This window comes from Ascaphus truei, chromosome 1, assembly GCF_040206685.1.
Source record: "Ascaphus truei isolate aAscTru1 chromosome 1, aAscTru1.hap1, whole genome shotgun sequence".
In the NCBI taxonomy this organism is placed as follows: domain Eukaryota; kingdom Metazoa; phylum Chordata; class Amphibia; order Anura; family Ascaphidae; genus Ascaphus; species Ascaphus truei.
The window spans coordinates 312,530,735-312,547,331 of record NC_134483.1 but is presented as its reverse complement, the minus strand read 5'-3'; the positions used below and the strand labels follow the sequence as shown (position 1 = coordinate 312,547,331).

The window sequence follows — 16,597 nt, the reverse complement described above, 5'->3', positions numbered from 1 at the left end:
TATTTGCTTAACATCCAATGGTCTCATTCACATGCTCCAAGATCTTTTAGGCTATGTATAACTTCTGGCAACTCTATTCCCAGCTCTCTCACTTCAGACTGCGTCCATGGACGGGCAGACCCTGCGTAGGCATGCGCACGCTGACCGATGAAACTGACCATTTTAAGAATAATTTAATTAAAAAGGTAAACGGATTAAATCGATCAAATAGAAAGCAACTAAAATCTATATCAATATTCAAGCCTAAGGGAGCTAAAGTGTTCATGGCATGAATCCATTGTGTCTCTGTCAGACACACCAGCGAGGAGCGCACTATTGTGGAACTTATAATAAATCCTTGGAGTCTGGGCTACAAAATATATTTTATACACTATTCACTTCTCTCTATCTTGACGAAGGTCCACTCCAGGGACCGAAACGTTGATCTTCTGTAACAACAAGGTAACACTGATCACAAGTCCATGTGAGTGCCAAAAATGCATCTTTACATACTATGCCAGCTGTTTTCTGGAACCATGTGCACCCGTGGCCAGGGCCGCCGACAGATTTCCTGGGACCCCCCACTGTGGTGGTGGCTTTGTGAGCCCCTTCCCCAACCCTTTCACACACTCTTGAGCCACCTCTTCTATTCCCTCTGCCCTACCTCCTTCTTGCACCCCTCTCTTCGCTATCACTTTTATTACCCCCCTCTCATTCAATCCCGCTTCCTCTCATGAACGGGCCCCAGCTCTCCCTCAGCTGCAGGCCTCTTCCTCACCTCTGTCCCACGCCGAGCTTCCGACGCTGACGGGCCTCTCTGACATCAGCGCGTCGGAAGTAAGCTTGGCACAGCTTCCGGTGTGTGCCGCCATGAGGGAGATCAGGTGTGCACTGACATCGGACGCTTGGTGTGGGACTGAGTGAGGAAGAGGCCTGCAGCTGAGGGAGAGCCAGGGCCCTGCCTCAAGAGGACCGGCAGCCGTGCTGACCAGAGGTCGGGCCCAACTTGCAGCGCGGCCGGTCGAGCCCCCCACAGACACCATGCCCAGCCTGACCATCAAGTCTGTATATTTTATATGTATTGGAGGGTGTATTTTTATATATATTTGGGGGGGGGGGAGGTAATTGTTATATGAATTGAGGGGTGGGCATAATGTTTATATTTATTGTGCAGGGGTAGTATATATATATATATATATATATATATATATATATATATATATGTATATGTATGTATGTATATGTATGTCTATATATGTATGTATATATGTATATATATATATATATGTATATATATATGTATCCATGTAATATATATTATAATATATATATATATATATATATATATATATATTTTGGGGGCCCGGACATAACTGTAGTATTTTCATTGAAGGTTCCAGTAGCTACGTCATTCTGACGCACTGTGCTTAGCGCCTCCCTCCCTCCCCCTCCCTCCCCCCCCTCCGAACGCGGACTATAATCGGGATTTTCTCTCTCTGCTTCAGGATATCAGAGTGCTGCACACAGCAGCCACTCTGATATGAACCTCTAGCTGGTCACAGTCCAACTCCACACTCCTTCCCAGAGTGTCTCTCAGATGGCCCTCTCTACACTCCTTCCCAGAGTGGACTTCAGATGCACTGATGAGCAGTGTTCCTTATATACCCTTTGGTGGCTATCCTTTAACATTGAGCAAGGCAGCCAGCCAAGAGAAACAGTGCCTGGGGCTCAGACCTGATAACTGATTAATTTAACTAATCCCCTACCTTTGTGCTGATCTATTTCTATGGAGAGCTTCAACTGAGTGAATTACTTAGTCTTTCTCCCTAGAAATTACAGTAATAGTGGAATATCTAATTTACTTTCTTGCATGTTAATTCCATCACCACACAATACCAGGTATTTAATCTTGGAGGAATGACTAACAGGCTTAAAATACAGACATAAAGTAATTATGTAAATGACAGGACTTATAATTACAGCTAGCCCAGATCACATCACAGAACAATGTTGATTCACTGGGGAATTGCATTTACAGGGAATCAAGAATACAGGCTTTGAAATACATTCCCTGTTCTCCCCCAGATATTAAATTACATTTGTCTGAAATAAGCCTTACATAGCTTTCCAAGTTACATGGATTTAGAGGTAAATAGCTGGGATTTCACTTTATTAGGTCCCCCAACTACCCCTACCATCACAGTGAGAAGCTGTAACCACAGAAGTTTCTCATACATGTTTTAATGCTTAAAAGAATTACTAGAATGTGCACTCACATTCTAAAAGTTTTTATTGATTCGAATTCCTTCTCTGTTATTAGGGGGTCAGGTGGTTTAATGTATGTATTTGGGAGGTGGGGTGGTTAGTATGTATGTATTTGAGGGGGTTGTATGTATTTATTTATTTTTATTGGTATTTGGGGAGTGGGTTTTTTTGGTATGTATTTTGTGTGTGGGCGGTAGGGGGATAGTGTGTGTGTGTGTGTTTCCGTGGGAAGAGAATGTGTGAGGAGGGGGGATGGAGGAAGTGAGATTGAGTAAGAGTGGGGTAATTCATGAGAGGAGAGGGGGTAAGAGTAAGACGGAGGGGAGAGAAATACATTGGAAGAGAGGGGGCTCACAAGGTGTGTAATTGAGGGTCTCACAAGACCCCCGACACGGGGGGAGGATAGGGTCCAGTCGTAACTCTAGTCCTGGGCCTCGGGAAACCTGTCTGCAGCCCCGAGGGAGAATACATAGTGGATTTCTTGACGTATGGATTCCACCTTTTTCTTGAAATAGTCAGCAAAGTCCTGAGATGAAATGGAGGAAGAAAAACCAGGTAGCACATAGTGGTTTTAGTAGGAAGTCAAAGACAGAGAAGAGATGGCGTGGGTTAGACGTGTGCGTGTTGAATAGTGAAGAAAAGTAATTTTGTTTAGCCTGGGAAAAGGCAGAGTTGAACAGGATAGCATACATTTGTAGTGAAGGAAGGTTGCGGGATTTCCTCTAGAGGTGTTCAGAGTAACGAGTGCAGGAACGCAGCATGCGTTTGTGGCAATTTAGTCAGGGTCTGGGGTTAGAATGGCGAGAACGGCAGAAAGAAAGAGGGGCAGCTAGATCGAGAGGAGGATAGGGCAGAGTTGTAGTTCCTGACCAGGTTGTCAGAATCTGGAGAGGAGCTGCAAGGAGAGGGAGGAGCGTAAAGTGGAATCAAAAGCTGGTAGGTTAATAGAGCACAGGTCTCAGATATGAGGGGGAGGTGGAGAAGGGGCGAAGAGAGAGAGAGAATGAGATGAGATGAGCAGAGATGAAAGGGGAAAATGGAGAAATCCGGGAGAAAAGGTTTGTGAAAACCAGGTCTAGATAGTGGCCATCCTTGTGGGTGCTGACAGCGGCTCATTAGTGACGGCCAAAATAAGAGGTTAGAGAGCTAAAGTGGGAGGCGCAAGGGAGAGAGAGGTCTTCAGTATGGCAGTTAAAGTCCCCAAGGAGAAAAACAGGGGAGTCGGAGGAGAAAGGAGAGCCAGGATTCAAAGTGAGACAGACTGAAGGGGGCCGAGTAGAGGTAGGAGGGCAATAAATGACCGCCACATGAATAGGAAGAGAAAAAAGCTGGACAGTGTGATCCTCAAAGGGGGGAGAAGAAAGAGGGAGGAATAGGAAGGGTTCGGTAACGGCAGATAGAGAGAAGGAGCCCCACACCTCCACTCCTGCCATCAGGGCACGGAGTGTGGGAAAAAAGAAAGGCCGCCATAAGAGAGGGCAGCTTCCAGTGCAGAGTCAGACTGAGTGAGCCAGGTCCCAGTTATAGCAAAGAGGAGCAGAGAGTGAGAGATAAAGAAATCATGCACAGAGAGGCACTTGTTAGAAAGGGAGCGAGCATTCCAAAGGGCACAGGAGAAAGGGAGAGAGGAGGGAGGGTGGCAGGGGATGGGAATGAGGTTAGAGGGGTTGACACCAGAAGGAGTAGAAGTTACAAGTGGGAGGACAGGTCGAGAGCATGTAGAAATAAGGCAGGGACCAGGGCTGGGAAGAGATATCCTCAGAAGCAAGGAGGAGAAGCATGGAAAGAAAGAGAATGTGTTGGGAGGATTTAGAAGGGGGTGTCTTAGTGCAGGGGGTATAGCTGTGTAGTGTCAGAGGGCACAGGAAGCAAAAGGGGTTCATGTGAACTGAGAATTGCAGAAGGAAGGAGATGGAAATATATGAATGGAGTTAGAGGAATAATGAGGCTGGAAAGATGTTTAGTTTGATAAGAAGTGAGGTTAGAGCAAATATAAATAGTATATGAGGCATTGCAGTGATAGTAGTGATAGTTTTGTGTTAAGAGGTGAGTGAGGACTGGGTAGTGAACAATACGTAAGGATAAGGATGAAGTGGAAGTTGTGTGAAGTGCAATTTATGAGTGGAGGCGCTCTAGAGCAGGGGTGCTAAAGTTTCCTACCTGCGACCTCCTTTCTCCTCTCCCCTTCGGCTCGCGCCCTCCCCCCCTCCCCTGCATGGCTCCGGCGTCATTTGCAGCTGGGTTGCCATGGAGACGCTCCGCTGGAAGGTAATTTAAAGTAAGAAAAAGGTTACGGAGGCCTCACGCGATCCCCGGCATTAATTTTAAATGCTTTCGGGGAAGCACAGGGCCTCTGTAACAGCCGTGCCCCCCCCCCCCCCAAAAAAAACTTTATGCACCCCTGCTCTAGAGTGAAGAGAGCGGCATATTCTTAAGTCTATGATAGAAAGTGTCCTGCTTTCCAGCACAGTTCAAATCCAGAATTCAGGGTCAGAAAGTGTCCTGTTGTCCACTGAGTCCACTCCTGTTGAACTCTATACTGCATGCCACTTAAAAGGGCCACTTTAAAGATGGGCTTCTTTACATGTAGGCTGCTCCCCTAGTCTGTCCCTGCTGAAGCTATATAGGTCTAAGTCACTTGACTCAACTAAGTTCTGCCCAGACAACTCAATTAGCACGTGAGGCACAGAAGACAAATGTTATTATGATTTAAAGGGATCACGTACATGTGTATAATTATCACATTATCAAGTGGATATTATTCACCATACATTATAATCATATTACATCATATTACATCATAATCATGTTGGAGCGCCATTTTATATAGGGTGTTGTGTCGAGATAATCTAAAGCTGCGGCCAGGCAGGGAGCAGTCGCACTGGCGCTCGTGCGCTGCGCCCTGCTCGGCCGGGCGATTTGTGGCCGACTAGGTGCACGCTCGTCTGGGGGTGCGGTCACGGAGCGACGTGGGCGAACCGCTCACGTGACGCACTTGCGAGCGGCAAATGTAATGTTGCTTGCTCTACAAGCAGCTAAGCGCCGCGCATGCGCTCGCTCACGCTGGCCACACACATTGCAACAATGTGTTCCATCGCGGCCAGCATGCGCGCACCCGCCCGCTCAGCGCCACCCTGGACAAGGCCTTATTGTAATGCCAGAGGCACAGGGGGGATAAAGTGACTTGCCCAAGGTCACACGCTGACAGTGGCATTTGAACACTGGCTTTACCTACTTCTACGGCAGTGACATTATTTATCACTAAACTACTTCTTCAGTTTACTGATGATTTCCTTATTCTTGTAATACTAATGTGTGAATTCTTTATCCTTTTGTTATATTATTATGTCACTATATTTCTACACATGCATATCTGAATATACAGGCAGTCCTCATTTTACAATGGTTCGCTTTACAACGAATGGCTTATACAACGCTCTGCAATGCATACCTATGTTCATTTTTACAACGCCAAAACGGCTTATCCAACGCTTTGCAAAGTTGTTTATGTGTAAATAATATATATATATAATATATTATACTATATAATATATTATTATATTTTGTTATATTATATATATATATATATATATATATATATATATATATATATATATATATATAATACAGTATAAACACTATATAATGTATGTGTGTGCTGCGTATCTTATTGCGTGCATAAAATATTTGGTGTATTTTAGTGTTAAAAATGCCTTCAGGAACGGAACCTTTCATTTAAACAGTGTTCCTATGGGAAAACGTGTTTCGCTTTAAGACGTTTCGCTATCCAACGCCATTTTGAGTAACACATTGTGTCGGATAACCGAGGACTGCCTGTATATGTAAAGAGAGACACACGTGACAGGACAAAAATTAAAGAGAAAGGGGAGAAAGAGAAAAATACGCTCCAAAGCAGTAGAGGGCGCCTAAGATTTTGTATGTAGTTGTGAATGAACATGAGGATATTTCCACAGCATGTCCCTGTGTTACTCTGACACAGGATGTTATTAATGAGACGGGAATAGTGTCAGCTGGAGAGGGAATCTTAAAGAGAAGAGACAGCTAGAAACACGGATAGTGTGATAGATTATGTAAGCAGGCGAGGCAGGAAACCCCAAACACGAACATATAATGAGAATAAGAGGAGAATAGCAGCTCATGAAACCACATGAGGAAGACAATGCTTTGCATGGCTTCAGCTTCACTCACTGCCCTGCTGTAGACAGGAGCAAGGGGGAGAGGGACTAAGCTGCAAGGGTAAGTCACAAGACGTGTGTGTGTGTGTGTGTGTGTGTGTGTGTGTGTGTGTGTGTGTGTGTGTGTGTGTGTGTGTGTGTGTGTGTGTGTGTGTGTGTGTGTGTGTGTGTGTGTATGTATGTATATATATATATATATATATATATATATATATGTATATACAAGGGCTTATTGTAAAGCGACATTAACAAGTATCATGGATTGGAGCAGGTTGCCCCCCAAAATCTATTTCATGTACAGCATTTGTTTAGTGTACAGCACATGTTGCACTGGCAGTGGGAGCTAGTAATCCTCTGGGGGGTTTATTTCATAAGACAATGGGAAGTTATCTGGCTTGTGTGATATGTATTCAAAATATGCGTGCAACCAAAAAACAAGCTGTCTTGTATAATTCATTACATTGCACTTGTACCCACCAATAATGGAATGGTTTCATAACATAAAGATATATTAACTATCCTAGCATAATGCTTCTGTGTATCCAGGTGAGAACTTCTTTTCAAAAGAAATAGCCACCTCCTGATATTTCGAAGGCCTGACTTTTGCAAATTCGGTGCCCTGTACGACATCAGTCTATTACAGCCTCCTCACATGTCCCTTCCGCCCCCTGCGTTGGCCTGTCCCCTCCGTGCCCCGCCCTGCGTCTGCCTGTCCCCTCTGCGCCCCGCCCTGCGTGTCTCACCCCCCAATCGTGTCTCACCCCCCCTAACGTGTGTCTCACCCCCCCAATCGTGTCTCACCCCCCCTAACGTGTGTCTCACCCCCCAATCGTGTCTCACCCCCCCCAATCGTGTGTCACCCCCCAATCGTGTCACCCCCCCAATCGTGTGTCACCCCCCCAATCGTGTGTCACCCCCCCAATCGTGTGTCACCCCCCCAATCGTGTGTCACCCCCCAATCGTGTGTCACCCCCCCAATCGTGTGTCACCCCCCCAATCGTGTGTCACCCCCCCAATCGTGTGTCACCCCCCCAATCGTGTGTCACCCCCCCAATCGTGTGTCACCCCCCCAATCGTGTGTCACCCCCCCCAATCGTGTGTCACCCCCCCCAATCGTGTGTCACCCCCCCAATCGTGTGTCACCCCCCCAATCGTGTGTCACCCCCCCAATCGTGTGTCACCCCCCCAATCGTGTGTCACCCCCCCCAATCGTGTGTCACCCCCCCAATCGTGTGTCACCCCCCCAATCGTGTGTCACCCCCCCAATCGTGTGTCACCCCCCCAATCGTGTGTCACCCCCCCAATCGTGTGTCACCCCCCCAATCGTGTGTCACCCCCCCAATCGTGTGTCACCCCCCCAATCGTGTGTCACCCCCCCAATCGTGTGTCACCCCCCCAATCGTGTCTCACCCCCCCAATCGTGTCTCACCCCCCCAATCGTGTGTCTCACCCCCCCAATCGTGTGTCTCACCCCCCCAATCGTGTGTCTCACCCCCCCAATCGTGTGTCTCACCCCCCCAATCGTGTGTCTCACCCCCCAATCGTGTGTCTCACCCCCCCAATCGTGTGTCTCACCCCCCCAATCGTGTGTCTCACCCCCCCCCCAATCGTGTGTCTCACCCCCCCCAATCGTGTCTCACCCCCCCCAATCGTGTGTCTCGCCCCCCCAATCGTGTGTCTCGCCCCCCCAATCGTGTGTCTCGCCCCCCCAATCGTGTGTCTCGCCCCCCCAATCGTGTGTCTCGCCCCCCCAATCGTGTGTCTCGCCCCCCCAATCGTGTGTCTCGCCCCCCCAATCGTGTGTCTCGCCCCCCCAATCGTGTGTCTCGCCCCCCCAATCGTGTGTCTCGCCCCCCCAATCGTGTGTCTCGCCCCCCCAATCGTGTGTCTCGCCCCCCCAATCGTGTGTCTCGCCCCCCCAATCGTGTGTCTCGCCCCCCCAATCGTGTGTCTCGCCCCCCCCAATCGTGTGTCTCGCCCCCCCCAATCGTGTGTCTCGCCCCCCCCAATCGTGTGTCTCGCCCCCCCCAATCGTGTGTCTCGCCCCCCCAATCGTGTGTCTCGCCCCCCCAATCGTGTGTCTCGCCCCCCCAATCGTGTGTCTCGCCCCCCCAATCGTGTGTCTCGCCCCCCCAATCGTGTGTCTCGCCCCCCCAATCGTGTGTCTCGCCCCCCCAATCGTGTGTCTCGCCCCCCCAATCGTGTGTCTCGCCCCCCCAATCGTGTGTCTCGCCCCCCCAATCGTGTGTCTCGCCCCCCCAATCGTGTCTCGCCCCCCCAATCGTGTGTCTCGCCCCCCCAATCGTGTCTCGCCCCCCCAATCGTGTGTCTCGCCCCCCCAATCGTGTGTCTCGCCCCCCCAATCGTGTGTCTCGCCCCCCCAATCGTGTGTCTCGCCCCCCCAATCGTGTGTCTCGCCCCCCCCCAATCGTGTGTCTCGCCCCCCCCAATCGTGTGTCTCGCCCCCCCCAATCGTGTGTCTCGCCCCCCCAATCGTGTGTCTCGCCCCCCCAATCGTGTGTCTCGCCCCCCCCAATCGTGTGTCTCGCCCCCCCCCAATCGTGTGTCTCGCCCCCCCCCAATCGTGTGTCTCGCCCCCCCCAATCGTGTGTCTCGCCCCCCCCCCAATCGTGTGTCTCGCCCCCCCCCAATCGTGTGTCTCGCCCCCCCCAATCGTGTGTCTCGCCCCCCCCAATCGTGTGTCTCGCCCCCCCCCAATCGTGTGTCTCGCCCCCCCAATCGTGTCTCGCCCCCCCAATCGTGTGTCTCGCCCCCCCAATCGTGTGTCTCGCCCCCCCAATCGTGTGTCTCGCCCCCCCCCAATCGTGTGTCTCGCCCCCCCCAATCGTGTGTCTCGCCAGCCCCAATCGTGTGTCTCGCCCCCCCAATCGTGTGTCTCGCCCCCCCAATCGTGTGTCTCGCCCCCCCAATCGTGTCTCGCCCCCCCAATCGTGTGTCTCGCCCCCCCCAATCGTGTGTCTCGCCCCCCCCAATCGTGTGTCTCGCCCCCCCAATCGTGTGTCTCGCCCCCCCCAATCTTGTGTCTCGCCCCCCCAATCGTGTGTCTCGCCCCCCCCAATCGTGTGTCTCGCCCCCCCCAATCGTGTGTCTCGCCCCCCCCAATCGTGTGTCTCGCCCCCCCCCAATCGTGTGTCTCGCCCCCCCAATCGTGTGTCTCGCCCCCCCCCAATCGTGTGTCTCGCCCCCCCCCAATCGTGTGTCCCGCCCCCCCCCCCCAATCGTGTGTCTCTTCTCCCCCCCCCCGACTGATTTAATTTTTAAATAAGAAACACATGTAGGATACTGCATCCAGACCGAAGACAACTTCCAGATTTGTTCTCATCCATCACTTAAAATGTAAAATGCATCCAGTGCATTTCAATGCTATATGTATATTTCAAAATGGCTGCATTCTCCTGAAAAAAAATCCCTTAGTGGCTGGTAGCCGTGCCAGGTAAATAGAGACCTTTATGCATACTTTGTTGTTCTATGGAATGAATAAATCCACTTTTGTTTTTAATTTCATTCTTGCCAGTGCCTGTATTTTGTGTATTTCTCTGCAAAAATAATCGACTTTCAACAGGAGAGATCACTGCTACACTGCAGTAGTGATGGCCTAATTAGTACAGGTACAGAGGGAGTCACTGTGCAAATATACACAAAGGCTTATATTAAAGTGACATTAAGTATAATGAATGGTAGCTTAACCTGTAAAATCATCTAGACTTTCTCCTGAAGTGTTATAGCTATTACACCAGGGGTGGCCAACTCCAGTCCTCAAGTGTCACCAATATGTCAGGTTTTAAGGCTATCCCTGCTTCAGTACACATGGCTTAATTAGTGACTCAGTTGTTGACTGAGCATCCTGTGCTGAAGCAGGGATAACCTTACAACCTGACCTGTTGGTGGCTCTTGAGGACTTGAGTTGGCCACTTCTGTACTACACTAATGAAACAATATCAACTTCCAAGCACCCTATAATGTGGTGTTCTTGGCCAAAAAGAGGCATTTCTCTGAAAGTTCTGATTTCAAAGAATGACATTATTGAAGTCTGAGACCACTGGTTATAACAATAGTGAGACTGTCTCCTCTAAAAAGTGAACTTATTTTAAGAATATTTTCTATTTCCAACATAAGCTTAAAAACATCCTAAATTGAATTAACATCAGAATGGTCAAAGTCGTAAATAATGGAGAGCATGCGGCGAGCTGCTGTTTCAGTCCCGTATGTGTGTTTGTGTTTTAGGATGTTACATGGTCTCCAAGGCAAAGCAGGATGGAAAGAAAACATCATGGCAGCAGAAAAGGTGGCAGCGTGAATTGTCTTCTGATGGTCCTGCTTCTGCTCCTCCTCACGGTCGTGTTCATTAATGTCATCCTCTACGTTTACCTTGACCATGTCTACGTGTCATCGAGATTCGGCCTCGTGAGTTCCAGTGTTTGTCCCCAGGGCTACTTCAAGATGGGAGTCATGAAGAATTGTACTCCCTGGCTGTCCTGTGAGGCCATCAAAAAGGAAGTCCGAAAACTGAAGCTCGTGGGTGAAGGAGTCGTTAAAAAGGTCCGTTCTTGCAAACTTATGAAACCACTCGTTCTTTCCCTCAGATATACACCAACTGGGGTGGGGGCCTGTGTCCACCGCCCCTGTATTGGAATGAAACTGTTCAGACAACACGAAGCGCATGTGTCTTTTGAGGCAACAATGCTTTATAGGAATATAGTTGTGAAGTCACACAATCTGTCCGTTTAGTGACCCTCGGTTCGGAGGACCCCAGATAACCCACAGATAGTATAGTACACACACAGGATCCTGACGTGTAGCTAGTGCTGCATTAGTGTCCCACAATGTCCTAAATACTATCCCTTTGCCGGCACGGCGGTGGAGCTCGTTGATGTAGTAAGGAGAGTTATAGTTGCAGGCCTGTACTTTAAAAAGGTATAGTTGACATGAGATATTTGTGTGTACATAAAAGGTACCGCAGGTTTGTAGGGCGATCCTCTGGACTCTTTTTCATCCACAGTACTCACTGTACCAGACCCTCTTGTTTGGCGGGATAGCACTACCGCACTCCCTGCTAGGGCACTTCTAGTCATTCCTCAGTCTGGAGATGGAATGCTCCGACACCACACTGTCCGTCTGCCTGGGGCTGGGATTTCTTCCCAGTTTCCCCTCTGCAGCAGCTCTGACACATTCACTTACATCCAGACCCATATTTTCCTCTTGATTTCTCCTCTTGTGTGTCATCCTTCTGATACCCAATCATAAGAACCCTGTAACGGGTTCAGTCAATGCCCAGTGTGGCCAGTCCATCACTCCGTAGACATTCCTGAAAGGAGGGTTACACTTAGGCTGCGCTTATAGAGCCGGCGACGTGACCGATGACGTCGCCATTGCGAAAGTTGTAATCCGGTTTGGAGACGTCGCTGGCTACAATGGGAGTGAAGATCAGCAAGGGGGGAGGCAGAGGGGCGTAGACAAGAGCAAGGGGGAAGGCAGAGGGGCTATGTGATTGGCTTAGAGGCAGTCACATGGGGAGACAGTCTCTGCAAAATCAAATTCTAGTAATTACAAGGATTTTGGTAGCGCCATCGCTCCGTCGCGTCCACTATAAGCACACGCGACGGCATCAATGCAATTCGCCGGCACTATAAGCGCAGTCTTACATAGCTGTGGTAACTAATTGTTTTCTTGCAAACTGCAATCTGCACTGTTCATTTTATTTTGATTTCCCCTTACACTTGTGTTAATGAATTAAAACAGGGCCTTCCGGAACGGGTCCCTTTGTTCCTCAGGTATTTATGTTGCACTAAATGGGAGCTGGGATCAGCCTTTGCTCTGGCACTCAACCGAGAGCCACACTGCATTGGAAGATGATGTCCCAACTCGATATCCGTGTCTCCACAGCCTTATGCTTTTGTTTTATCCCAAATATCTTGGGAACTGGAGGGCCTCTGGAGATCAGCGGACCACGGATTGGGGGGGATTATGGGGGTGGGGATTGCTACTTCAAAACCATTCGGTCCTGCACTTTCTTATACATTTGATTGATTTTATTAGGATTATTAATTATCTATAACTATCATTTCAAGGGAGATTTTATTTTTCCTCAGTCACAATATAAGACATTTTTGGGTTTAATGTCAGTTATCAGAATCTGGTTGTTAATTATAGTTACACAGTCATAAATGCAGGAGGTAGTTCGCCCCTCTCCGCTGTCCAAGTAAGCAGGTTTTCTTTTCATGCAGCTGGTTGCGACAGGTTCAATGCCAGGTTCATCCTTCCCCTAATTATAGAGGTAAATATGGATTTTAACCAGTTAGTGTTAGGGCCTGCGATATTATGGTCATGCCTTGAAAGTGGCTCGCAGGCTTATACGCTTTGGCCAAAGGGTTTACTAAATTACCCTTTTTTTCAAGATATATATATATGTGTATATATATATATATATATATATATATATATATATATATATATATATATATATATATATATATGTGTGTATGTATTTCACTGTGTATTTTTGTCACATTGGATGTTGCTCTGGACATCTTTGTTTCTTGTTTTAGGTAGTTCATATATTTAGCTTTTCCTTGGTTTTACAGATAATACAGGTATCTACAGACATCTAAATGTCTTCAAAGTTTTTATATAACCATTACATCCATGCAGAATTTAATGTTGTTCCATTAATCCGTTCCATTGTGTTGCAACCTTCAAAGAGCATTTTGTTTTCTCCATGAACAATCCAAATAATAACACCCTATGCAGTGCTATCTGGTTGTTGTTGAGTTTTGCTCTTTTTTTTATCGCAGGTATTCCTGTCTGAGTGGAAAGAAATGAAAGTTGCAGTTTCTCAGCTCACGTCGCCAGCCCTGCGAGATGACTTCCTTCACGGGTTACGAATGCTCCAGTCCCTGCAGAGCAGACACGTGGTGACACTTCTTGGTTATTGTGAGGAAAATGACAGTATACTGACTGAATACCACCCACTGGGATCCCTGAGAGACTTGGATAAAACCTTCGGTCTCCCCAAGTACCAAAGCTTCAACACTTGGCAGAATCGCTTTAGGCTTGCAATAGACTATGTGAACATCATCAACTATCTGCACAATAGCCCCCAGGGTACCTTGGTCATGTGTGATTCCAATGACTTGAACAAGGTGCTGTCACAGTACCTGCTGACAAGTGACTTCCGTGTGGTGGCCAATGATCTGGACGCCTTGCCTGTAGTGGATCACGATACAGGCATTTTGGTCAAGTGTGGCCAAAGAGAAATTGTAGGGCCATTTGTTGCTCCTGAACAACGGTGGCCCCATGGGCCCGATGTGGAGTTTGCAGATGACCTCATGCCCCTGTACGACGAGAAGACTGACATCTGGAAGATCCCCGCCGTGACGGATCACCTCCTGGGTCATGTGGAAGGCAGTGACATCGTCAGGTTCCATCTGTTTGACATCCACTCGGAGTGTGGGAAAAAGAACTCCTCTGACAGGCCCTCTGCTCAGACAGTGTTGGACACTTACAGAAGGGTCCTGGCATTGCTGGTGAAAGAGATGGCTGGGTCTGAAACAAGAGACATGCTGTGAAATTATTGCGGGGGGACTGTATATATTGAAAAGTAAAAGGAACGTACAATTCTTACAAAGCTGTTTTTTAGGATTCCGGTTATTTTCACCTCTGGCCCAACAACAAATGTAGAAAGACTGTATGCTAATATTTATTGTTCTTCTTAAGAGTGAACTTGGGTAGGAAAACACGTAAATCCCTGCAGAAATAATGCACTAAGTGTTGAAAATAAATAAAAACACAGCATGCTCCTGCTATTGCTCCACTTAGGTTCTTAATGTTGATTGTAGCAAGGTTGCTACTTTTTTTTTTACAATTTGTGTATTTGGCAGAATTTTGATTTCTTGTGCATGTAGAAATAGTCTTTTTTTTAACGGACCATTGTGAGTCTTTGTATGTTGGCTCTGAAGACTTCGCAAGTCTCTTTTTTTGTATACTGGCATACCCCGCTATACGGACCTTCACTTTACTGACTCGTGAGTACGGACATATTTACAATAGCACCATTCCCCTGTCTCCGTACGCTCGCTTCGCAAGTACAGACACTTACTCAGCCCTACAGACCGCCGTAGTTGTGATGCGCTGATTCCCCTCGCCCAATTGGAAAATGGCAGCTCACGCATGCGCCTGTGAGTAGGACACAGGAACGTCCTGAACAGCGGCAGCTCGCGCATGCGCCTGTGAGTAAGACACAGGCACATCCTTGAACAGCAATAGCGGCTCCTTACCTCTACCGAAGCGAAAAAAGGTAGTGCTTCACTTTAAGTACATTTTCGCTTTACATACATGCTCTGGACCCATTGCGTACGTTAATGCTGGGTATGCCTGTAAGTCTTTGTATATACATTTAAAGAAGAGTCTGGCTACCTCTTGCATTTATGACTGTGTAACTATAATTAACAACAAGAGTCTATTTTAGAGCAGGGGTGTGCAAACTTTTCTGTTTGCGCCCCACCCTTACCCACTTCCTGGCATGGGTGGCGTTGGGTTGCCATGACACTGCGTCGCCGTAGAGCAGGTAAGAGAGTTACAGAGGCCTTGTATGCTCCCCCAGCATTTAATTTAAATGTTGTGGAGAAAAGTACAGGACCTTTGTAAGCGCCGCGCCCCTCCCCCCCAGAAAATCTTGCGCGCTCCCCAGTTTGCACAATTCTGTTTTAGAGGCTTTGTTATTCGATGTTATGTATGTTATGTACATATGTTATGTATGTATGTTACGTGAAGAACTTTCATAGCAGCCTATTGAAAAGTATCTGAATCTGTAATGATATTTAGCTAACTCCAAGACAAATATGGTTTTTGTAACTATTTTCAATTTTATGTGGTAAGTAGGGATTTTTTTTTTCTTTTTTCTGCTGTTTGGTTGTAAACTTTACAATTGTATTTGACAAATACTTTCTGTGTGATATAGTTTGTGTTACTAACTTGTATCAAATAATGATTTTTTTTTTTTTTTTTTTGCTACTTGTACTATGTTTTTATTAAAATGATTGAATGTGGATTTCACAATACCACTTAAAGGAAATACACTTTTGCATTTTTTTTTTTAAAATAGATGCAGCAGTTGCTTCCCTTTAAGGAAATGTAATTACCTAAGCTGTCGATCGATCCGTTTACCTGTGGTCGATCGGCAAAGATCCCTCTTCCCAGGACTGACACTACGGTCGCCTATTTGGAAAGAGGAAGTGCTGTGCTTTTGTAAATGGTTGCTATAGCAACCCAAGGACGGTTAATACATTAAAACTCCTCCAAAAGCGGATAAAGAGTGGGGAGGGAAATAAACACAGTAACTATCATCTAATACTATTCATCTGATTAAAAAAAACAGGGTTTGGCTGTTTTGCTGCTGTATTTATTGGTGGTGGTGCGATAGATTTATTTCACAGACAAAATTAAATCTGTCCTAAACAGTTTGATACAATCAATAATACCCATAATAAAGCAGCAACAATTATCATTAAAAAAAGAAAATGTATGCGGTGAAACATTTTTTTTTTTTTTTTTTTTTAAAGCTTAGACAAATTAAAGCGATTTAAGCACTTTTTAATGTCTCCTTTTATTCAGTATGAGAATTAAAATAATAAAATAACATTATTAGTTGGAAAACTACTGGTTCCAATGGCAGGCTCTGTGCTGACATGAAAGTCTGAAATATACATGTGGATATCTTAAGTATGCTATATAACTGGCTATTTTCTTTCTGTACTGTCAAAAGGATGTTATGATTGAGAGCAGTAAATCACAATCATATCCTAAGGAATTAGTAAATGTTATTTCACATTTGCATAACATACCCTCTAACTGTAACTATTTAGCAGTTACTGTGCATGGGTTTGTCATGTACCTATTAACCCTTTGAGTGCCAGAGAGACCTCGGCGCGAACACCTGATCCGTTTCGTACACCTGATCCGTTACGTCCTCCATTAAGATTGCATGTGCAGCGCTGAACGCGATCTCTTCTAGCAAACGGGCAAAACGCCCATGATGTGCCAGACCTCCTGATGGGGGAAGCAATGTCATTGGGCATGCAAAGGTTTCAATCCAGCGATACCTATTTCTGCTAGTGGTTCAGACGCCGAGCCTTCAGCTA

At 46.9% G+C, this 16,597-nt stretch overlaps 1 protein-coding gene across 1 annotated transcript; it reads left to right on the top strand.

Annotated features, from left to right (window-relative positions):
- Window positions 1-6,199: 6,199 nt before the first annotated feature.
- POMK (protein O-mannose kinase) lies at window positions 6,200-15,982 on the top strand. The gene is made up of 3 exons (XM_075605350.1): window positions 6,200-6,501; window positions 10,686-11,000; window positions 13,253-15,982. Exons 2-3 carry the CDS (start codon window positions 10,716-10,718, stop codon window positions 14,024-14,026), a joined length of 1,059 nt encoding a protein of 352 aa, XP_075461465.1. The 5' UTR covers window positions 6,200-6,501; window positions 10,686-10,715; the 3' UTR covers window positions 14,027-15,982.
- Window positions 15,983-16,597: the final 615 nt, after the last annotated feature.

What these genes read in the sequence shown, in the direction of transcription:
- POMK (XM_075605350.1), top strand. Translation starts at nt 10,716, where the DNA reads ATGGAAAGAAAACATCATGGCAGCAGAAAAGGTGGCAGCGTGAATTGT. An exon ending in GTGAAGGAGTCGTTAAAAAG is followed by an intron (nt 11,001 to 13,252) that starts GTCCGTTCTTGC and finishes TTTTTATCGCAG; the next exon opens with GTATTCCTGTCTGAGTGGAA.